The 23,473-nt window shown below is 48.8% G+C and overlaps 2 protein-coding genes across 2 annotated transcripts; both read left to right on the forward strand.

The window, feature by feature from the left end:
• Positions 1–1,402: 1,402 nt before the first annotated feature.
• Positions 1,403–20,489, forward strand: LOC128400881 (serine/threonine-protein kinase NLK2-like). Its single transcript, XM_053363554.1, has 11 exons — positions 1,403–3,666; positions 5,265–5,394; positions 6,719–6,774; positions 7,699–7,805; positions 9,038–9,123; positions 10,791–11,000; positions 12,002–12,103; positions 12,233–12,319; positions 13,738–13,936; positions 18,197–18,290; positions 18,761–20,489. Exons 1-11 carry the CDS (start codon positions 3,425–3,427, stop codon positions 18,807–18,809), a joined length of 1,362 nt encoding a protein of 453 aa, XP_053219529.1. The 5' UTR covers positions 1,403–3,424; the 3' UTR covers positions 18,810–20,489.
• A 48-nt stretch (positions 20,490–20,537) lies between these two features.
• C13H16orf54 (chromosome 13 C16orf54 homolog) lies at positions 20,538–23,088 on the forward strand. The gene is made up of 2 exons (XM_053363603.1): positions 20,538–20,869; positions 21,797–23,088. Exons 1-2 carry the CDS (start codon positions 20,557–20,559, stop codon positions 22,363–22,365), a joined length of 882 nt encoding a protein of 293 aa, XP_053219578.1. The 5' UTR covers positions 20,538–20,556; the 3' UTR covers positions 22,366–23,088.
• Positions 23,089–23,473: the final 385 nt, after the last annotated feature.

The raw sequence follows: 23,473 nt of genomic DNA on the forward strand, positions 1-23,473 counted from the left end.
GATAATGCCCTTTGAGAATATTGCCAGAGACATCTGGAGAGTAGCAATTCAGGCAGACCTCGCCCAAGATGAGGTTGGGTGCCAGGCCTGGCCCATCCCAGGCATATGCTGTTCTGAGAAAACATGGAAATGTCCAGAGGACGTTAGAGGACAAGGGCCTTCGGATGCCACCGCACCCTGTCCCCATGTCACAGACCATCTGTGTGAGTGTGTGTGGGAGGAAAGGAGGAGATCCAGTTTGGGGCAAACACAACCTTTGCCAGTGTTTTAGCAAGGAGGAGGAAGTGGCTTGTCCGATTCTGGTTCCCTGCCACAAACATGCAACACGCTTTAGCTGAATTCAGCACAGGTTTGATGCATGCACCCATTGCCAGCTTTACATATTCAGCGTTTCATTAGTATTTATCATTGTTGTTTATTAAATCTGTATACTGCCCTACACGCATAGATCTCAGGGCAGTTAGCAACACAAAATCACAATAGTAAAAACACAAGATACGTAATAACAATATAGGCGTCTGCTATCTGAAGTTGGGGTGTGTGTGTGAGGAAATGGGTACAAAATTAAGGAACCCAGTGCCCCTTGCAGTCTCCTAGTTTTGGATACAACGCGGTCCCTTTCCACTCCCCACCTGCCCTAGGCCTTACTCCTCACGCCATGCCTCTTCCCAGGTATCAGGGCCACCTGAGGCATGGCCCAATTAGTCGAGCAGGAGATCCTTCATCTCAGGATCATGGGTTCAAGCCCCACTTCAGGTGAACGGTTCCTGCCTTGCAGATGGTCGGACTAGATGATCCCACTCGGATCATCCAGTTTGGAGGGTCTCAGATCCCAGCCTTCAACTCTTGTCGAAAGTGGGGCGATTTAACACATGAAAACTCTAGTTATCCAATGAAACATTCCAGGCATTATCTCTAAGGAGGTTCCCCCCCCCCTGCGAATTTCAGGCCGAATTAAATGAAAAGGAAAAATTTGTCCAAACAGATTTTGGGAGCCCAGTTGGTTCCATATACAGCACGGGGCTGATACGGCCAAGGTTGCAGGTTCGGTCCCCGGGCGGGCCAGCTGCATTGCAGGGGGTTGGACTAGAAGAATGATCTTAAATAAATCTACAAGTCGCTGGAAAATGGCCATTGGCGCCTTCTCCTTCTAGGACCTGATCTCCAAATCCAGGCGGCCTCCATCTCTCCTTCCCCGTGTCACTTGCTCTCCCTGCTGCCTTTTCCCTTCCTCTCCTCCATTCCCTCCCTCCCTGGGCAGCCAGGCTGCCTCTCTCCCCGCGGCCGGTAGATGGGGTCCGCCCGGCTCCCCTCTCCCTGCTGCTGCCGCTGCCGCTGCTCCTCCTCTCGGGCTTCTCCGCGTCCCGCCGCCTGCCTTCCCCTTCCTTCCTTCCTGCCAGGCTGCTGCCTCCTTCCTTCCTTCCTTGCTCCCTCCTTCCCTCCCTCCTGCCTGCAAAGATGGACCCGCAGCGCCTCTAACAAAGACCCCGCCGCCGCCGCCGCCGCCCGCCCAGACGCCGCTGCCGCCTCGCTCGGGTTTGCCCTTCTTGGCTGGGGGCGGGGGGGGGGGCAGGTTGCAGGGGGGGTCTCTCTCTTTCTCCTCTCCTTTCCCCGGGGAGCCCCTTTTGTCTCCGGCCGCAGCAGCAGCAGCGCCAGCAGCGCCCACCCACCCCCACCTCCCCATGCCTTGCTGAGGCTCTGCGAAGCCCACCCGGGGGGGCGGGTGGGGGGTGGACCCCATTCCGCCGCGATGGGCGCCCCACCTTCCCCCCCGCAACCACCGCTGGAGGGGCTTCCGCGTCGGGAGGGGGGTCTCCTTTAAGGCTCTTCTCCCCCCCCCTCGACACCCTCATTCATCCTCTCTGAGCACCCCGGAAATTATCTGATTCTATTTCCAAGAAACACCTTTTCCCACTAGGAGACACCCAGCCCCCCACCCCCAAAAAGAACACCCCTCCAGCACCCTAATATTTACCATCAGCAACCCCCAGGCATCAACATCTGCCCCAGTCAACAGCTGACCTTTGAGAGGTTTTTTCCAGGCACACCTAGGTTTTATCAAACTTCTCCAAATCGTAAAGGAAGATCTTGATTCTGGAAAGATAGCTGCCTGCTGCACACACATTTAAAAACAGAAACCCCTTTCAAAGAGGAGTCTTACTTTCCTGACCCCCCCCCCCCGCAATTCTCAATAAGCTTCCCCCAAAAGTGATTTCACCCCTCTGTGCAAGAGATCCCTTGTGGGTCTTATTCACATTTGCTGGTCATAATTGTAAAGAATCACACAAACATCTCTTTGGACACTGTCCAGAATTTCTGCTGCTCTTGAATTTTCTGTTTACTTCAACCTCCTCTCATGATTTCTGTGGTACAACCCTGAACCTCTTCCTTCCCCCCACCTTATTAGAAAGGCAATAGATCTCCTCCCCCTATATTTTGAAGTGCACTTCTGAAATTGCTCCCGCTTCCCTGATTCCAGACGGGCGCCTTGCTTAAATTTCTTTCTCCCATAGCTATAGGTCATACTATCCATTTATGTCTACGGGGATCCCCAAATTTTCCGTCCCTCTAGCAGGGAGGAGCCTGGGCTGCTTCACCACATTTCTATAGGGTCCAGCATTTGCATCTGTTTGTAAAAGAACAGAAATAGTAGTAATAACAGATTCCCTAAATCTCAGTTATATAGTGAGATAACATTTGAGTGCCTGCCTACTCTCTAGTAAACACCTAATCCCAGAGGTTCCTGATATAAAAGCCAACAATTCTTTCAGCCTATCCAACATTCTGGAACCTGGGCTCCTAAAATCTGTTTTGACAGATTGTTCCTTTTCATTTAATTCAGTCTGAAAGTCGCAGAGGGAAAAAACCTCCTTAGAGATATTCCCTGGAGTGTTTCATCTCTGATAGAGGGACGTGAATTGGACAACTAGAGTTTTATTGTGTTAAATCTCCCCGCTTTCAACGAGAGTTGAAAGTAGTGATCTGAGACCCTCCAAACTGCCTCCGTCGTGCCCCATAACCCAAGACACCCACCTACAACCCGCTTTTTCCAGATCCTTCCACATTCAAGGTATCCCTAAATACCTCCCCTTTCGTCCTCAGTCGTGAGAGCTTTCAAGAACCGGTGCTGCTAAGGCCATACAACTGTCAAGAACAATCCTTTGCAGATTCTGGGACACCCCAAAACTTTCGAGCACCCACTATTGCAGACGTTTCTTCAGCCCTGTATACCTGCGTTCAGCCAGCCTTTCAATAGGCACCCGCAAAATTTTCCCCCAGCTCAGAGCTTCCCCACTGTCCCAAGGGTGCCTTGAAATCCTAACTTCAGACCCAAGAGCACACCCCGCTTTTGATTCCTAAAGCAGGCTCTCTCTAGCCCCTTTCTCAAAAACATCATTTCTTTAACCCCCCCCCCATTTGTCCAATGGCTTTTCAGGACCCAAATCACCCCCTGCAAGCCCAGCTCTGTAGCAATGTTTTTGGGGCGCTTACTGGTTTAATACAACCCCCTTTAGCAGCCGGGCTAGGTGGGGGGCAGAAGTATTATTGCAATAATGGGGTGCAGCTAGCCTCGCCGCAGCAGCAGCAGGCGCCACTCAGCAATGCGGTCATGGTGGAGCCGGAGCCCGATCGGCCCATCGGCTATGGAGCTTTTGGCGTGGTGTGGTGAGTGAGGAGTTTGGGGTCGCTGGGGGTCGTGGGCTGGTTGGACGTGGAGGAATGGTGGGTGGGGGAACAGGCGGGGGAACCCCCAAGGGAAGAAGGCTCAGAGCCAGGGGAGTGGTGGTGGGACGACAACCGTGAGTGGTCAGAGGGAGCAGACTGCGGGGAGGAGGTGTCAGAAGCTGAAGCGGTAACAGGGCTTAGTGAGCTGGAAGAGTCTGTGGCAGAGAAAAGCCCAGAAGCTGAAGCAGAAGAGGAGGGAGGCCCAGAGGCAAAGATGAGTCAGGCTGGTGTAGAGTCATAAGGGTCTCCCTCTCCTGCTGCAGCAAGCTTTCCTTCCCCCGGTCTCCCAGAAACAGAAGAGGCATGAATATATATTTTTATTTTTTATTTAATTTTTTTTTAAAATTAGAATGGCAAAACAAAATAAGAGAGTACGCTGAACTGGTGAGATTATCAGCAAGGTTAAGAGACGTTGCGTATGAAAAATTGATCAGAGAGTGGGATATATACAGAGTATATGTAAAAGAACACTGTCAAAAGATCAATCTGTTGGCGGGTCTTGATTGAGCTTTGGTGTGTAAGTAGGATAATTTTATAAAATAAAATTTATAGCAAGTCAAGTAACACAGAGAAAGTAAGTTTAAGCGCTTATTTGAGGAATTTAATTCGGGAACGCAAGGGGAAGATCACAGGTCTTGTCAAATTTAATCACAAATGGATGTACAGTGGTACCTCTGGTTACGTACTTAATTCGTTCCGGAGGTCCGTTCTTACCCTGAAACTGTTCTTAACCTGAAGCACCACTTTAGCTAATGGGGCCTGCTGCTGCTGCACAATTTCTGTTCTCATCCTGAAGCAAAGTTCTTAACCCGAGTTACTATTTCTGGGTTAGTGGAGTCTGTAACCTGAAGCGTATGTAACCTGAAGCGTATGTAAGCTGAGGTACCACTATACAAAGCAAGTATTAGTTAAAGAATGAATAATTGTTTGTTTTTTATTTCTTATTTTGCCTATAACATCCATTGCATATTTCTGTTGTAAAGTTTTCAACCAATAAAGCATTTAAAACTGGGGGTGGGGGGGACGACAGAAGAGGCATGAAAAGGGCAGAGGAGAGGTTGGCTGCATGCAGGAGCAGTCTCAGATTGCTTGGGGGAAACCCTGGAGAGGAGGGGACTTAGGCAGCTGCGGGGAGGCGCAGACCTTCAGTCTCAGCTTCTGCTCCATGGGGACAAGACCTGTCGCAGGTCAGTTGCTGTGCCCAGTATGCCTGATACTCCTGTGCATATCTTGGGTTTTGCTAATAGTTAACGCCAACTTGCTCAGTGTGATTTACTGATGGCTCGCTCATGACACTGGGTTTTGTTTTGTTTTTTGAGGAGGTTGAAGTCTGAAGCAGGGAAGGAAGGGGTTAGGGCAGGGATCAGGAAAACTGGAGCCTTCTGGGTGTTCAACACCCATCATTCCTGACCATTGGGGTCTGCTGGGAATTGCAGTCCGACAGCATCAGGAAGACCACTGGTTCCACAGTCCGGATCCAGAGGACTAGAGGAGCTGTGAACGGCCATTTCAAAGGCGTTCTGTTTTTCTTTCCTCAGGTCGGTGACGGATCCCCGAGACGGGTCGCGAGTTGCACTCAAAAAGATGCCCAACGTTTTCCAGAACTTGGTCTCTTGCAAACGGGTCTTCAGGGAGTTGAGAATGCTCTGTTACTTCAAGCACGACAACGTGAGTGTGCCGAGGGTGCGAGGGGAGGTTGGGGGGGCTCGGCAAAGTGTCCTCTGCTGGGCTGCTCTGCTAGGTCAGCGCATCTCTCCATGGGCCTATCTGTTGGGGGGTAGGGGAGCAAGTGGTCCAGTCAGTGCCAGCCGCCATCCAGATTTCTGCCAGTAGCCCTGATGTGGCATCACTCTGTGTACTTTTTCTGTGTGCTGTGCATGGCTTTTATACACATCTGCTGTGTCCCCACCCTCGCTTACCCTGTTTCTGAACCAAGGTTGCAGCATTGGGACTTTAGACAAAAGGTGATTAAGAAGTGATGTGATAGAATATTATAAAATTACGCATGGCATGGACAGTGGGTAGAGAAGGATCCTGGCCGAGGTGCATCATTGACTTGGTCTTATGTTCTTAGGACCTTGACGGTACCTTCCCTGGTTTGTGGTACACGTTCAAGCTGAGCTTTCATCATCATCATAATTGTATTATTTCTACCTCATCCATCTGACTGGGTTGCCCCAGCCGCTCTGGGCGGCTTTCCACAGATATAACATAATAATAAAACACCAAACATTAAAAACAATACAGTGGTTCCCACATTCTGGAGAGGTTCACCCTCTTGGTGTTCAACTGCCTTTGTACCAGTCCCTTCATTTTGGGGAGATTTCCTCTTTTGAAGTCAAATGTGACTAGTTTGGGATTTCTTGGGTACTTGTCTCGCTTCCCATAAATGTTGGTTTTCATAACGTAATGGTCACTTGTCACCAGTTGGTTCTACAGAATTTACATCTTTTGCCAGGTCCTGGCTACCACTTACGATTACAGTCACACCTCGGTTCCCAAACGGCTCCGTTTTGGAACGTTTCGGTTCCCGAACGCCAAAAACCTGGAAATAAATGTTCCGGTTTTCGAACATTTTTTCAGAAGCCGAATGTCTGAAGTTGCTTCCGCTTGAGTGCAGGAAGCTTTTGCAACCAATCGGAAGCCGCGCCTTGGTTGTCGAACACTTTGGAAGCTGAACGGGCTTCCGGAACGGATTACGTTTGACAACCGAGGTTTGACTGTAAGTCCAGGGTCACTGCTTCCCTGGCTGGTTCCTGGACTAGCTGTTCCAGGTCACAGTCGTTCAGAGCATTTACAAACCTGACTGCTTTGTTGTGTCTGAGGGTATCTGAGGTAGCAAAATAATATTTTCCCTGAGTGATAACAGCTACATTGGTTTTCTGATGTAATGGAAATGCATTGAGATAGCTCATCCCACATAACTTTCTCTGACAGGACATTACGAAAACAAAAACACAACTGTTAAATGTTCTTTTTCTTGTTCTCTCAGGTCCTCTCAGCGTTGGACATTCTCCAGCCTCCACAAATCGACTGTTTTGAGGAGATGTATCCTTCGTCCCACACGCAGGCCGGTTCAGCCTGTTGCTCAGTTATCTTCCCAGCATTCCTTTGCTTATCATTTCTGCCCCCCACCTCTATCCTTTGCCGGAGAGGCCAATATAGGTATTTTCTTTTTGTTGTCTCCTTCCCACCCACCCCTTTTATGTGTTTGTTCATTTATTTATTTTTAAATTGCTTTTCTTTCAGGCATTGTGTTGGTTTGGGGTTTTTTTCTATAATTCTTTTGCCGTGCTTTTTTCCACCAAATTAATTTTTTTCCCCTATCGGTGTTTAGCTTCCTTAATTTACAGTTTGTCAAGCATTTCTCAGTCCCATCCCCCCCATGCAATTCTTTCACGGCTTCTTCTCGGCTCCATTTCAGTCCCTTTCTTTGTATCGTCTTCGTTTTCCTTCACTCCTCAGTGTCTCTCTTCTCCTGTAACCTATTTGCTTTCAAGAATATCATCATTCATTCCCCTGCCTGTTTCTTCTTATTTTACTTCCTTCTGCTGTTAACACTATTTGTCTGTCCTCCCCGATTGTAACCTCCATTAGTTCCGCTTTTGTTTTCAATAATCCCCCCCCTTTCATTCTTGGTGTCTCTTTTACAGCCAGCGTTGGCCTTTTCCATCGTTTCAATTGTCTTGATGACATTCTTTCATTTTGCAGTGTGTTTTACTTTCCTTTTACCTGTCTTTCATCTGCACTGTGGTCCATCTGTATAATTATTTTTTAGACTTACCTTAATTTTGCCTTGCCTTTGTGTGTTCTGTGCTTTCTGCCTCCTAATTTTGCTGGAAGCAGATGGTTCAACTAAATGGCGGAGAACCAATTTTTCTTTTTTGCTTACGACGGGAAGGGGCTGGGCGCTCAGATACCTGGTCGTTCTCTGGTCCCATCTCCCGCATCCTCCTTGACGATGTCCACCAGTTACGTCATCACTGAGTTGATGCAAAGTGACCTTCACAAAGTCATTGTGTCTCCACAACCTCTCAGCGCTGACCACATCAAGGTCTTTCTGTATCAGATCCTCAGGGGTGAGTATCTATAAACATTTCTAAACTGAGCTTTTCATTAACAATGTGCCGCAAGGCAGTCAGTATGCAACACACTAATTTACAGTAGCTTCTAGAAAAACAACAATAAAAGCTCGTTAGGGGATGGGAATCTTGTTTCAAAGGCTTATCTGAATAACTCTGTTTTCATGACACCATTACTGTAGCAAGTAGACAGGGATGATTCCTGCTGAACTTCTAGTGGCAGGGAGTTCCACAGTGCAGCGCCTGCCACATCAAAGGCTTGGTCCATATCCTCAGGGATATGAGAAGCCATTAGAAGTTCCCACCAGAGGGTCTCTGTAGGATGTGGAGATGCCACAACCTTTTATTGTAGGAGGGTTGATGTCCAATTCATTTCTGAAGTTCCATCCCTCGAATACCTCTTCCTTCCACCCTCTTAAATTATTCTCTTCTCCTTCATGCTTCTCTTCCCTTTTGACTTTTATTGCTATTTTCTTCTGTCCCTCACCTGCGCTTTCTCAATTCTTTCTCAACCTCATTCTATCACGCTTCATGTATTTTTTACCACCTTTCAATCACTTCCTTCCTTCCTTCTCTGAGGTTTTTGTTCTTTGCAGAGCTGAAAACCAGATTAACCACAGATTTTTAATTGTATGTTATTTGTATGTATGTTGCTAATTGATTTATTAATAATGCTGGCATATGGGTAAAATGGTAGTTCTGAAGCCAGAAGCGTACTTTTCTTTGTTTTTACATCACGCAAGGATGTCATTTTAGAAGAGGCATTACCTGCTTTGTAAGAGAAAAAATGCCTCTTTTAAGATAGTGCTAGCCTGTCAGTTTTTATAAGTAGTTGCACATTTTTTAAAAATACAGTGGTACCTTGGGTTACATACGCTTCAGGTTACATACGCTTCAGGTTACACACTCTGCTAACCCAGAAATAGCGCTTCAGGTTAAGAACTTTGCTTCAGGATGAGAACAGAAATTGTGCTCCGGCGGTGCAGCGGCAGCAGGAGGCCCCATTAGCTAAAGTGGTGCTTCAGGTTAAGAACAGTTTCAGGTTAAGAACGGACCTCAGGAACGAGTTAAGTACTTAACCTGAGGTACCACTGTATATATCTTTTTTAAAAAAATAATTGGAGCCACTCTAAACAAACATCTCAGCCCTTTTCCCTTTTGCTTCAGTCAGCCCATTTGTTGCAGGCAAGTTTTGTGACATTGCGAATTCTTTTCTCTCTCTCTGCCAGGGCTGAAATATTTGCACTCTGCCGGTGTTCTCCATCGGGACATCAAACCTGGGAATTTGCTGGTCAACAGCAACTGTGTCCTCAAGGTAATTCAGCCTTGTAGCCTCTAGGGGGAGCCCTTAGGGTGCAATTGTCTCTTATCCCACTAATTAATATTGTGATTGCTAATCATAGGTTTGCCATATTTCAGAAAGTGAAAATCCGGACAGAAAAGTTGTTGAGCTTTTAAAGGCAAATTTGTGTTTTGTTTTTTGGCTAAAGTTGTTGAGCTAGTTGAGCAAAAAATTTTATTTCAGATTTTAGACCTATTATTTTCAAGAAATTGCCACTTCCAATACGGGTTGCCATGCGTCTGGATTTTCCTGGACATTTCAGGGATTTCCTCCTGGACGCAGTTCCCAGTGGCCGAATCCCGGCTGTGTCCGTATGGCAACCCTACTTAATGGGATATCTCATGGTTGTTGTTTGCTCACTGAAAACATCTATTCAGATTGTGACCATTTGTGAAGAAGGGAAACTTTGTGCCAAGTGATTCTTTCTTTATTCGAAGCATTAATGCCACCCCCCTCCTTTAACTGGAAAAAGCTCCCATGGCAACTTGTAGGTCCATAGAAATAACACAGCTCTTGCTCTCAGGCTTGCAGTCTAAGAAGACATGTAACGAAAAACGGGATGTGGAGGGAAAGGAAAACAAGCTGAATGAGGCTGGATAGCTCAGTCAGTAGAGCATGAGACTCTTAATCCCAGGTTTGTGGGTTTGAGCCCCACATTGGGTGAAAGATTCCTGCATTGCAAGGGGTTGGACTAGATGACCCTTGTAGCCCTTTCTGCCCTAAGCAGATTCTAAGCAGACTCGGGCGACAAATCCTTCAGTGCTACAAGGTTCTTATGGTGAGCAGCTTGGAAGTATCTCCTAATGGTTAATCGAAATCTGCTTCCTTGCAGTTTCTACCAATTAATTCTAGCCCTGCCCTTTAGAACAGTCCTCTAAAACAGGGGTGGGGATCCTGTTGCTGCCCCCCTCCCCCCCAAAAAAGTGGTTCCTGGGTTGCAAGTCACTGGGCAGGGGGTCCTCACAGCCCCTCCCTGCGCTGGAAGACTGGCTCAAGTCCTACCTCTGCAGCAGTCCATTGGGTTGCCTCCAACGAGTTGCTTGCCTCCAGCTCAGTTCCCCTGCAACGGAACTAAAACAGATCTGCATCTTGTCACGGTGACAAAGGAAGTAAGGATTAAAAGGCAATTTTGGCCTTTGTAAATAATGACTAAATCTGCAGGGATAAACGTTCAAATTAAGCAATGTTGCAGGTGTCCACCCTCATTTCGGCAGAGGGCAGCTTTTCCCTGATAACGGAGGTGAAGCAGGAGACTTTTTCTTCTTTCCATTTTGGAGAGAAACCATTTATAGTGCCAGGACTGACGTAGAATGCATGAAACAACAGTGAAGGAAAGGAACGTAGTGTCACGCTCAGAAAAGCTTTTTCGTTTCTCACTATTAAATGAATCATGGCAGCCCACCAATACACAGCTGGGATCCATAAGAAAATCCTTCCAGGTCAAAGGGCGTGACTTTCTGGTAGGCCTGAGCCCCAAACATCTCTAATGGAATCAGGGTCACTTGTGGCTTTGAAGGAAGTTGGCTCATTCCACCAGGGGGCACTGCATACCAGACTGAAGTTGGAGAGGACTTTGGGCCAGATGTCTATGATCTTTGTCCTCCTTCTAGCGCTTGACACACTCCTTGTCTTCCCTTCAGATCTGCGATTTTGGCTTGGCCCGGGTAGAGGAGCCAGATGAGTCCCAGCACATGACTCAAGAAGTGGTAACTCAATATTACCGGGCCCCTGAAATCCTGATGGGCACCAGGCACTACGGACGCCCAATTGATATTTGGTCGGTGGGCTGCATCTTCGCTGAACTGTTGGGCAGGCGTATCCTCTTTCAGGCCCAGAGCCCAATTCAGCAGGTAATGTATAGGAAGCCAGTATTGGGGAAAGGGTGGGAAGCTGTTGGTGGCAAAGAGCGTGGCTGGATCTAGAAGTGTTTCAGTTAAATGTGTTGTAAACTTCATATGAGAAAATCAGGTTGGCAAAAACGGGACTCCACAGCGCCATCTGGTGGCACAGTGTTAGAATGCATAAACAAAGCATATAAAATCTTTGCCAGTGTAGCTGAGTCCCATATCACCGTTGCTTGTGATTCTACAAAACGGCCACCAGTGGGCACCAAACAGCAATCCATCCATCCACCTACAATGCGAAAAAGACAAATTTTCACCCATCCTTAAAGATGGGTGACATCAAAATGACATTGCATATTAGGCTTCTAAGGATGTTTATCACTCCCAAGTTGACACCAGGTGCCTGGAAGGCACTGGGGTGAGGCAGGGCAATGAGGTTGGGGCCGGATCGATGCATCAGCCAGAGTCCTGCTACATTGGCTGCTATTGGTCTCACCCCTCGTCCATCTCACTCAGTATTGCCTTCACAGTCTGGCAGCGACTTCTCCAGGGTTGTGGACCAGGGGCATTCCCACCTCAGCCTAGAGATGAAACCTGGGACTGGCGTGCAACTAAAGGAGGTCCAACTCAGATACTTTTGAATGGGTTTAGAAAACAAAAACACACATTAAAAATCTGGCATCATAAGAATCAGGAATCGGTGTGATTAAAAACGGAAAGGCAGGCTGGATTTCCAGCTGCTTTTGAAGGCGTGTATCTGGGAGTGCCTTTGATAGTTCCGTAGGGAGGGAGTTCCACAACTGCAGGGCCACCATTGAGAAGGCCCCGTCTTTGGCTGGCAACGTAATGGACTGTACCTGTGGGCATTCAAGGAGGAGGGACTCTTTAGCTGATCATAACGCAGGAGCAGTAAATTTCTTTCTTTCCTGTCCTCCTGCTCCCTCTCGCTGCTCCCTCTTTCTCCCTTCCGGCCTCGTGGCTCCTTTGCACTGTTCTGTGGTCGGCAGCTGGACCTGATCACAGACCTCCTGGGGACTCCTCCTGTGGCCGCCCTCCATTCAGCCTGTGAGGGGGCTCGGGCCCACATTCTGCGTGGCAACCACAAGCCAGTGAGTACAGCTGGGACTGTCTGTTGGGAGGGGGGGATCTGTGAGGACAGGGAGGGAGGGAAAGAGGAAGAGAATGGCACCAGGCTTGTGCCCCTCTTCGCAGACTCAACCCTCTCTGTCTCTTTCCAGCCGTCGCTGTCTGTGCTTTACATGCTCTCTGGAGAAGCCACCCACGAAGCCGTCCATCTGCTCTGTCGGATGCTGGTCTTTGACCCGGTGAGTTGGTGTCAGGGAAGGTCTTGACCCCATGATGGCCTCTTGGGGTGGCCTACCTCACAGGAATGTTGTGAGGGTGAAACAGGAAGGGGGGAAAACCACATCTGCATTTTTTAGCTCTTGGAAAGAATGTTGTTGGAGTCTCAGCTTCAGGATCAGTGAGCACTAAGGTCTGATTTCTTGAAGAATGGAGAGGTTTGATCTTCTTGCAGTCCATGGGACTCTCAAGAGTCTCCTCCAGCACCATAATTCAAAAGCATCAATTCTTCGGCGATCAGCCTTCTTTATGGTCCAGCTCTCACTTCCATACATCACTACTGGGAAAACCATGGCTTTAACTATACGGACCTTTTTGGAAAGAATTGAAATAAAAATAAATGATGAAACATTAGGCTGTTGCTCTCTCCCCTGCCCACTGCATGGAAAAGAAGCTGTTCCGGTGATGCTTCCTCACTGCCACCACCTGCAAGCACAAAGTGTGTAAAGTGGTACCTTGGAAGTTGAACGGAATCCATTCCGGAAGTCCGTTCAATTTCCAAAAAGTTTGGAAACCAAGGCATGGCTTCCGATTGGCTGCAGGAAGCTGTGGACTCACAGCTGTCCATGGAGGCACAGGTTAATTCTGTGTCCAGGGCAGCTGTTTATCAGCTCCATCTGGTATGCAGGCTGAGACCCTACCTGCCTGCAGACTGTCTCGCCAGAGTGGTGCATGCTCTAGTTATCTCTCGCTTGGACTATTGCAATGCGCTCTACGTGGGGCTACCTTTGAAGGTGACCTGGAAACTACAACTAATCCAGAATGTGGCAGCCAGACTGGTGACTGGGAGCGGCCGCCGAGACCATATAACACCGGTCTTGAAAGACCTACACTGGCTCCCAGTATGTTTCTGAGCACAATTCAAAGTCTTGGTGCTGACCTTTAAAGCCCTAAACGGCCTCGGTCCAGTATACCTGAAGGAGCGTCTCCACCCCCATCGTTCTACCTCTACTGAGGTCCAGCACTGAGGGCCTTCTGGTGGTTCCCTCGCTGCGAGAAGCCAAGTTACAGGGAACCAGGCAGAGGGCCTTCTTGGTAGTGGCGCCCGCCCTGTGGAACACCCTCCCACCAGATGTCAAAGAGAAAAATAACTACCAAACTTTTAGAAGACTTCTAAAGGCAGCCCTGTTTAGGGAAGCTTTTAGTGTTTAATAGGTTATTGTATTTTAGTGTTTTGTTGGAAGCCGCCCAGAGTGGCTTGGGAAACCCAGTCAGATGGGTGGGGTATAAATAATAATAATAATAATAATAATAATAATAATAATAATAATAATAATTAGTGCAAGGTGCTTCATTCTCATTTGAATATTCAGCTTCCGCTGTTCAAGTTGCAGAGAAAAACATTCAATCTTTGTCTTGACTCTCCTCCTCCTGCCTGCAGGCCAAACGGATCTCTGCCAAGGATGCCCTCTCTCACCCTTACCTCGATGAGGGCCGGCTCCGCTACCACACCTGCATGTGCACCTGCTGCTTTTCCATGTCCTCGGGCCGCGTCTACACCAGTGACTTTGAGCCCCGGGCCGACCCGAAGTTCGATGGATCCTACGAGAAGAACCTCACCTCCGTCTGGCAGGTCAAAGGTAGAGTGTCCTCTTCCCCAGGCTCCCTCCTCGCACCTGGGCAGTTCCACCCTTGGCTTCATTCCTTCCTCCTCCTTGTTGTTGTTTAGTCATTTAGTCATGTCCGACGCTTCGTGACCCCATGGACCAGAGCACGCCAGGCACTCCTGTCTTCCACTGCCTCCCGCAGTTTGGTCAAAGTCATGCTGGTAGCTTCGAGAACACCGTCCAACCATCTCGCCCTCTGTCGTCCCCTTCTCATTGTGCCCTCCATCTTTCCCAACATCAGGGTCTTTTCCAGGGAGTCTTCTCTTCTCATGAGGTGGCCAAAGTATTGGAGCCTCAGATTCAGGATCTGTCCTTCCAGTGAGCACTCAGGGCTGATTTCCTTCAGAATGGAGAGGTTTGATCTTCTTGCAGTCCATGGGACTCTCAAGAGTCTCCTCCAGCACCACAATTCAAAAGCATCAATTCTTCGGCGATCAGCCTTCTTTATGGTCCAGCTCTCACTTCCATACATCACTACGGGGAAAACCATAGCTTTAACTATATGGACCTATACAAATAGCCTATAACTATACGAATAGCCAAGGAGGAAGGACCTTCCCCTTCATGGATCACTGCCTTGCCGTGGCGAAGGGGCTTGAATAACTCAGAGAAGCTATGAACTATGCCGAGCAGGGCACCCAAGATGGACAGGTTATGGTGGAGAGTTTTGACCAAACGTGATCCACCTGGAGCAGGAACCAGCAAGCCACTCCAGTATCCCTGCCAAGAAAACTCCATGGACAAAGACAAAAGGTCCTTCCTCCTTGGCTATTTTAATTTCTATCTTGGCTTGCCACACCAGGATCCCCGAGGCAACTGATGCTGATAGTGTATGCAATTAAGTTGTAATCACCTTATTTTTCGCTCTATAAGACGCACCAGACCACAAGACGCACCTAGTTTTTGGAGGAGGAAAACAAGAAAAAAAAAATTCTCAATCTCAGAAGCCAGAACAGTGAAAGCAACAATTCCTCTTGCTGTTCTGGCTTCTGTGATAGCTGCGCAGCCTGCATTCGCTCCATAAGATGCACACACATTTCCCCTTACTTTTTAGCAGGGAAAATGTGAGTCTTACAGAGCAAAAAATACCGTAATGTGTTTTGAAACAGCAGCAGCAAGGGGGAAAGATGAGCAGAGGAAAACTGCCTGGAAACGGAGACAAGGGTAGGAAACGTGATTCCCACCATACGTTGTGGGTCTCGAAAATCTGGAGAGCCAGAGGTTTGCCCCACCCCCACCTGTGCCCCACTTGGACTCCTGGATTATCCAGAAAGGTTGCACTGTTAGGCTCGCTTGCTAGGGGTGTGCCCAGTTGGAGACAGCGGGACTTACTTGCATGTAAACACGGAACAAGGCGGTTTGTTAAATTATATATACAGAGGCCCATCAGCAGGGCAGGTCCTGGCTTCAAGGAGGAGATAATCTAGAATCTGACAGAGACCCACCCTCTGTAACAGCACCCAACTGATGCGTCTATGTGGAAAAAGCTGCTTGGGAGGATTTTATTATTATTGTTGTTCTTCATAAAGAAAGCATAGCAACGGTTTAGGAGCATTTGCAACCATACATTTGCAGCGTACAGTGGCACCTCTGGTTAAGTACTTAATTCTTTCCGGAGGTCCGTTCTTAACCTGAAACTGTTCTTAACCTGAAGCACCACTTTAGCTAATGGGGCCTCCTGCTGCCGCTGCACTGCCGGAGCACAATTTCTGTTCTCATCCTGAAGCAAAGTTCTTAACCTGAAGCACTATTTCTGGGTTAGTGGAGTCTGTAACCTGAAGCATCTGTAACCTGAAGCGCATGTAACCCGAGGTACCACTGTATCGCCATGTTAGATTCCGAAACTCGCAATGTGTCTTTTAATTGTTGCAATGCTTTTTTTGTTTTGTTTTTAAGAAATGAAAAGTTGCTTTAAAACAAACAAGGAAGGCTGCATGTTAACGGTTTGAAATAAATAGCAGGGAAAGTGGAAGGAAATGGGGAAGCGTGTGTGTTTCTGTTGGGCTGAGTTACCGGCTGAGTCACAGGAGGGGTCTGGGAACTCGGGGTCATGTGCCGCCAAACGGGTCGTGGAAAATGTCGTTTTTGAGGAGGAAGAGGAAGGGAGGGGCACCGTGGCGCTGACCCGGGAGGCCGTTCTAAACATGGCAGGGCAGCAAAGGGTTGTAGCTCAGTGGTTAGAGCACGTGTTCTGTGTACAGAAGTTTCCAGGTTCAACTCTGGGCATCTCCCAGGGCAGGGCTGGGAGAGTCTCCTTGCCTGAAACCCTGGAGAGCTGCTGCCAGTCAGTGTGGGCAGTGCTGAGCCAGAGGGAGCAAAGGAGAAGACCGATTCCTACGGGGGAATGCGGGAGCAGGAGACTCTCAGGCCCTGGAAGGGGGATAAGGAGGTGGAGGAGCCACGATTGAACTGAGGGAGAGAAGGGGGAAGGAGGCCACCGGGGGGGGGGGGCTCTGAAGGTCAGGAGAAGGAGCGTCTGCCGGATCTAGGAGCAGGCAGGATTAGGCCAGCCTTCCCTACCCTGGCGCCCTCCATCTCCCACCAGCCCCAGCCTGCATCTCCAGTGGTTTTAAATGAGGGGCAGGGCCAGCACCAGACTGCAGAGGGTCCTCAGCACCATGCCCTGACCTCCCCCCCCCCAGCCACATACAGTGGTACCTCGGGTTACGTACTTAATTCGTTCCGGAGGTCCGTTCTTAACCTGAAACTGTTCTTAACCTGAAGCACCACTTTAGCTAATGGGGCCTCCTGCTGCCGCCGCGCCACTGGAGCACGATTTCTGTTCTCATCCCGAAGCAAAGTTCTTAACCTGAAGCACTATTTCTGGGTTAGCGGAGTCTGTAACCTGAAGCGTATGTAACCTGAGGTGCCACTGTAGTTGGATCAGCCATCTTTCTATAGGGTGTAATGGGGTGCTTTTCCCCAGCCCCCTTAGTCCCTTTTCTCTCCATTCACTGGCCAGGGTTGGAATCTGCATCAGCCGAGGAGCACTGCATTCTGGGTAAATTAAGATGGCAGGTGGCTGCCCCGGGCAGAAGCTGAGCTTCACTCCCTTGCCGACGTGCTAACCCTGCCTGCCCACCGCTATAACAGCAGTCTGGGGCCTCAGTGATGAGCAACAGGGCAGTGAGGGGCCTGCCTGAGCCCCCGCTGCTCTTAGGCAGTGCCCTGCCATGTTGGCCAATGGCGCCAGGCTCAGCGATGGGAGCTGCAGCCTCAAACTTTTGGAGGGCTCCAGGCTGGAGACGCACGGGCTCCACTGTGAGTCATCGGTTGTGTTGGCCAACTTTGAGCCACGTCTGTCGCCTGCCCTGCAGGCTTGCTCAACCTGTGGTTTCCTCTGTGCGTCTGTGTGTGGGAAAACACACAGCAACAAGGTTGTTGAAACAGCAAAAGGTAATAAAAACACCAGAGCACCACAGGGGCATTCTTGCCTGCCAGCGCCATGACAGGTGGGATATAAATGCAACTAAATAAAAGGCCAAATACCAGCACACTGAACTGAGCTCGGAAACAGGCCCACGGCCTGCAAGGCTAAGTGGAGAGCTGGCAAAATGGCTTTCCTTAGATCAGGGGTCAGCAAACTTTTTCAGCAGAGGGCCAGTCCACTGTCCCTCAGACCTTGTGGGGGTCTGGACTATGTTTGGGGGGCGGAATGAACGAATTCCTATGCCCCACAAATAACCCAGAGATGCATTTTAAATAAAAGCACACATTCTATTCATGTAAAAACACCGGGCAGGCCCCACAAATAACCCAGAGGTGTATTTCAAATAAAAGGGCACAACTACTCATGTAAAAACACACTGATTCCCGAACCGTCCGCAGGCTGGATTTAGAAAGTGATTGGGCCGGATCCGGCCCCCGGGCCTTAGTTTGCCTATCCGTGGCTTAGATTGGCCCCAGCAAGCAGCCTAAATGATCTGTTATTTTGGACTAATGGAAGTTTGCAAGCAGTCGTCAATAGCCACCCCCACATGCCCTCCACGGCAGTAAGTTTTGTGTCCAAGTATGATTGTCTGGCAGGTCTTGGGGCGGGAAAGAAAGGAGCCCTGGGTGGGAAGGAACAAATTTTAAGGCAAAATTACAGATATGAAGAGCTGCTTGGACTCAGGGGAAGAATAGAGCTGGGTTGGGAGAGCAATGGTGAGGCTGGGGGTGAACTGGGAATGGAAAAGAGAGGTGAATTAATGGGAAGACTGGAATGACAGGGACCCCTTTCTCCCTTTCCAGAGCTGGTGCATAGGTTTATTTTGGACCAGCAGCGGGGGAAACGCGTCCCGCTCTGTATCAACCCCCAGTCGGCTGCCTTCAAAACCTTCATCCGGTGAGTGTGCGGTGCTGCCCCCTGGTGGCATAGCTGGAACCCCCCCACCCACCTTAATAATAATATTATAATAATTTATTACTTATACCCTGCCCATCTGGCTGGGTTTCCCCAGCCACTCTGGGTGGCTTTCAACAGAATATTAAAATACAATAATCTAGTAAACATTAAAAGCTTCCCTAAACAGGGCTGCCTTCAGATGTCTTCTAAAAGTCTGGTAGTTGTTTTTCTCTTTGACATCTGGTGGGAGGGCGTTCCACAGGGCGGGTGCCACCACCAAGAAGGCCCTCTGCCTGGTTCCCTGTAACTTGGCTTCTCGCAGCGAGGGAACTGCCAGAAGGCCCTCGGCGCTGGACCTCAGTGTCCGGGCAGAACGATGGGGGTGGAGACGCTCCTTCAGGTATACCTTAGGAGTGGGTTTCTGGCCTAGAAATGAGGATCTTTAAACTCTTCTTGTTTCCACTCGGCAGCTCCACGGCGTGGCATTCCTCCAAAGTGTCCAAAAAGGAGGAGAGATGAAGGCGCCCAGTGGAGAGGGTGGGGAGAAAGAGAAGAAAGGAGAAGAAGAAAAAGGGAGAGCAAAGGAGAAGGGCAGAATGAGAGAGCCTTTTCATCGGGTGATGGAGAGAGAGAACGAAGAAGAAGAAGAATAAACAACCACTCTTCTTAATCCTGCACTCTTGAATATTTTGACTCATGGACAAACATTTGGGGTGGGGGGAAAACGTCTGTGTCTTTTTTTTATTATTATGAATATTAATATTATTTGGGGTGGGTGGGAGGGTTGGGAAGGGATTGTTTTTTGCATCAATTGATGTCTTTTTCCCTCCACCTTTATTGTTCTGCACTGGAAAACCCTTTAGGTTGTAGGTATTCTCCTTGTGCAACTCTCCCTGTCCGCAAACTCACCCCCAAATCTGCACTGTTCCCTGACACGCCTGTATTTGCCCATCTCCTGGCTGAGTTACCCTTCCCTCTCTGTCCCTGTATTATTAGGGTTTTGTATTGCTACCCCTAGAGGGTTTGCAGTTGTTGGAGCGAAGGGGTGTTTGCTTTTCTCAGTATGTTCCGCCCATTCTGCACCAAACCCTGCTGTTCCCCCACTCCTTCAAAAAAAAATCCTCTTTAGGATCAGTGAAGGGTCTTCTTACTGGCTGCGTCTTCACTCCTATCTGCAAGGCACCATCCCGTAAATAAGTGGCATGTTTTATTAGTTCCCCTAAATGCTCTGTCCCAAAAGAACCACAGGTGGGGGGGTAGAGGGGGGGGAGAAACCCAATTTCCTAGCTGGTATCCATACAGCCTTTATCAACCATATTGTTCTCTTAACAGTTCACACTGAATATTCTGCCACTTCTTACAATCAGAAAAGGGGACTCTGGGCCAAAGTAAACATGATCAGTGATGGAACACCAATAGGTTTTTAAGTAAGTAAAGTTACAATGAAAGCATGGGGCAGGGATTTGAAGTGTGTGTGGCAGAGAGGGCCCAACCTTTTCCTTGTCTGCTTGCTCCAGTTGTCCCACCACCAACCCCAGAAAGAAAAACACCTGAGGTAACACTTGGCTCCATTTTGGCATCTCCCAACGTGTCCTTAAAAAAAATAAATCACTGCTGGGGTTTAAAAAAAATCACTGCTGGGGTTTACTGTATAGTTTAGTTAGGCCTTCATCTTGTCATCAGAATCTCTAGAAGTTTCCTTCTCCCACCACCCCACACTGCAGCCAGAAAAGCACCCCACTTCTTCTTAGCACTCCTCAAGGACATTTATTCCTTCCTTATTTCCACACCTGTTCGAAAATCTACCTCTTTTCTCCTAGTGTGTGTTTGGTTTGTGTGTTTGTTATTTTTAGCCGGGGGTGGGGGTGTTGAACTTTCATACTTCTGTTGTTAATTGATTTGTATGTTGTTTTCCTGGCTTTTTTTTGCGGGGGAGGGCAGCTGTTGGATGTTTTTTTTATTCTTAATTTTTTCAGTTTCATTTATTAATTTATGACCCCGTCGGTTTTTAGAGACTCAAATCCTGAATGCGTGTGTGCGTGTGTGCATTTTTCCTTTGTCCCTGAAAAAGAAAATGAAAAAAAAAAAAACACAACCAACAACCTGGAAACTTGAACTGTCTTGGCTGTAATAATTTTTTTCCCTCCTAATTTAATTGTGCTCCATGGTAGCTGAATTAAATTTATGCTGTGTATTTTTCTCCTGTGAATTTTTTAATTTCTATTCCTATTATTATTACTATTATTATTCGACCCTTTGAATGTAAATGCACTTTTCCTGGCAACTCTGTTGCACATCTGGATCCCTCTTCCAGTTCTGCTGGGGCAGCAGGTTGCTTTTGAGGGGCAGTTTGGGGGTGTGCACCTGCCCCAGTGAGATTGGAAGCAGGAAGTGCCCATCTGTGGGCTCCCAGCCTCGCAGGGCGTGCTCAGGAAATGATGCGATCAGGACGCCTCGACCACATCCTTTTCTGCCACTGTTGTCAAAGTGGAGGCAACCTTTGCTTTGTCGGGGAAGTTCCTCTAAGGCAGAGCTGCACACTTGGGGGTCCGCAAACCAAGGAATCTGCCGTTTATCAGGTGAGGTTTTCTATTTTTTTGGTCTTCCCATTGCTGTCCACTTCCCCACTCCTCTACTGGACTCAGCCGTTAGTAGGTGGGAGACAGTTTCCTCTTAATGTCCCAATGTGGAAAACACCCAGAGGAAGAGGCCCATGCAGGGGTGGGGAATCCGGGCCCCTCCATGCCTTGCTGCACCTCGGCTCCCATCGCCCCTAACCATTGGGCATGCTGGCTGGGGCTGATGGGAAGACCACAAACTCCCCAGCCCTGCTGTGGGAGAGTGGGAGAGCATCTACTCAGTCAGATGGGCAGGGTACAAAATAAAAATTATCACATCTTTATGGCTGCAAAGTTAAGCAGGGGGTGAGAATCCTAGAATTGTAGAGGTGGAAGGGCCACACGGGACATCTAGTCCAACCACCCCTGTAATCTTTTGCCCAACGTGGGCCTCAAACCTGCTACTCAGAGATGAAGAGTCTCGTTGCTCTACCAACTGAGCCATCCTGGGAGGGTCTCAGAAAACTGGAATGGGACTGAGCGGGACTTCACAAGCAGGTTGAGCTTTGGGACTTGTAGCTGCAGAATAACAACTACAGTGGTACCTCGGTTACAGACACTTCAGGTTACAGACTCCGCTAACCCAGAAATAGTACCTCGGGTTAAGAACTTTGCTTCAGGATGAAAAAAGAAATCGCACAGCAGCGGCAGCGGGAGGCCCCATTAGCTAAAGTGGTACCTCAGGTTAAGAACGGACCTCTGGAACGAATTAAGTTCTTAACCTGAAGTACCACTGTATTTTTCTTTTCTTTTTAAAAAAAGGGCCGAGGTTTTATTTTTATTTTTTCATACCGCTCCACCCACATCCGTCGATTTCATCAAAAATAAAGTCCAGTACGACCACCCTGATACAAATCGGTGATTTGACTCCTCCCTCTTTCTTCACAGTTTGGCTTCTACCTGATGCGCCCATTCTGATTCTGGATGCGGCTTTGATGTGGCTCCATCGCAGTGGCCCACCCCCTGCTACGTTGTCAACGCCGGCCCCCTCGACAGGAGCCCAGATGCCTCCTTCCTCTGTGGCCTCCCCGCTCAGCGAGTGTGGCAGTTGCCTGCTGATCATGACAGGCATCGCCTTCGTTGCCGGCCTTTTCATCGTGATCTCGGCCATCCTCTGCGACCGGGTCTTTCGTGGGTCCCTGCCCTCAGAAAGAAGGGGGCTGCCGTCTGTCTGGAGGCAAGGCGGGACGCTGTGGATTGAGCCTTCCAGGAGCCGCAGGGAGCCAGATCTCCTATCTAGGCCATCAGAAACGGTGCCCCTTTGGATCCAGCGCTCAAACGACTGGTTTCTGGAGCAAGGGAGCTGCGATTCCCCCGAAGATACCCAGATGGAGACGCAGAGCCCAAGCAGCTCGGCCCCTTTCTGGGATGACGGCGAACCCACCTGGAGGATACAGCCACGCGTCACCCTGCAGGACCTAGAGAGCTTTTTCCAGCACAGCGGTCGGGGTACCTAGAGTGTTCCGTGGCTGGTTTCACTTAAGGCGCCCAAAACCTTCCCTGCCCACTCCACTCCTTCCTGAATCCAAGAAAGCTCAAAGGTCACTGTGGGGTGTGAGATGGAAAATTTCACTCTTGGGGTGTTAGGGCTTGGGTGGGAGTGTGTGGGAAATTGGCAAGAAAACATCTGGGGGTTTTTTAATACCCTGCTGGTTGGTGTAAACATAGGCTATGATTAAAGGACATCGGGAAGGAGAATTCTGGGACCAAGGAGTTAACGTCTCAGTGTGCTGGGGAAGGAGGCAAAAATGGAAAGTCATTTTTTAAAAAATAAGTAATGAGAAAACCCACAGAGGTTTTGCTTCATCAGATACCCATTTTTTAAGCTTTCCAACCTGACTCACTTCATACATCTCCCATGCAAAATATGCCATTTTGGCATAAAGGGTTGGGGCCCTCCGGTTTCCTACAAGTGATCGGTCCTTAAGGACTGCCTCCCCGCACATTAAACTCCCCGAACAGGAAGATTGTACGGTCACAGTGTTAAAAGGGGCTTCAGAGCTCAACTAGACCAACCCGCTGCTGATGCAGGATGAAAGCAGGCTTTCAAAAACCGCAACTGTGCATCTGACATGCGCAAGAGTGAATGTGGCAACGAAGCAAATGGCGGACGTTTTGTAATGGTTCTTGTGCTCTTGGCAGTTTATGCTAATATGCTGATTAAAAAAAAATATGGTTGACCTGCGGCTTGTTTTATATTTTATTACAGTAGGCAGCATTTTAAGTTTGTATAGAAAATAATAATTTAAAATAACTAAGTGATGGGCTGCTGGGTGTTTATCCCGTCATTCTCAGAGCGTATAGTTACTGCTTTTTGAAGTGACGCGTTCCCATCCAACACCCTGCCGTTGTGAGATGTTCTCAAGAAGCCTTGTTGATGGCAGATGACGGCTCGGCTCTCTTTCCACAATGGGAAGCGGCAACACTTCGGAATACCACTTGCCAGAAACTGCAGGAAGGGAGAGCGCTCTTGGGCTGGAATCCACTCCTGCTTCTGGTTGGCCACTGTGAGAACAGGATGCTGGACTAGATGGGCTGTTGGCCTGATCCAGCGGGCTCTCCTTA

The sequence above is a fragment of the Podarcis raffonei genome, chromosome 13, assembly GCF_027172205.1.
Source record: "Podarcis raffonei isolate rPodRaf1 chromosome 13, rPodRaf1.pri, whole genome shotgun sequence".
Classification (NCBI taxonomy): domain Eukaryota; kingdom Metazoa; phylum Chordata; class Lepidosauria; order Squamata; family Lacertidae; genus Podarcis; species Podarcis raffonei.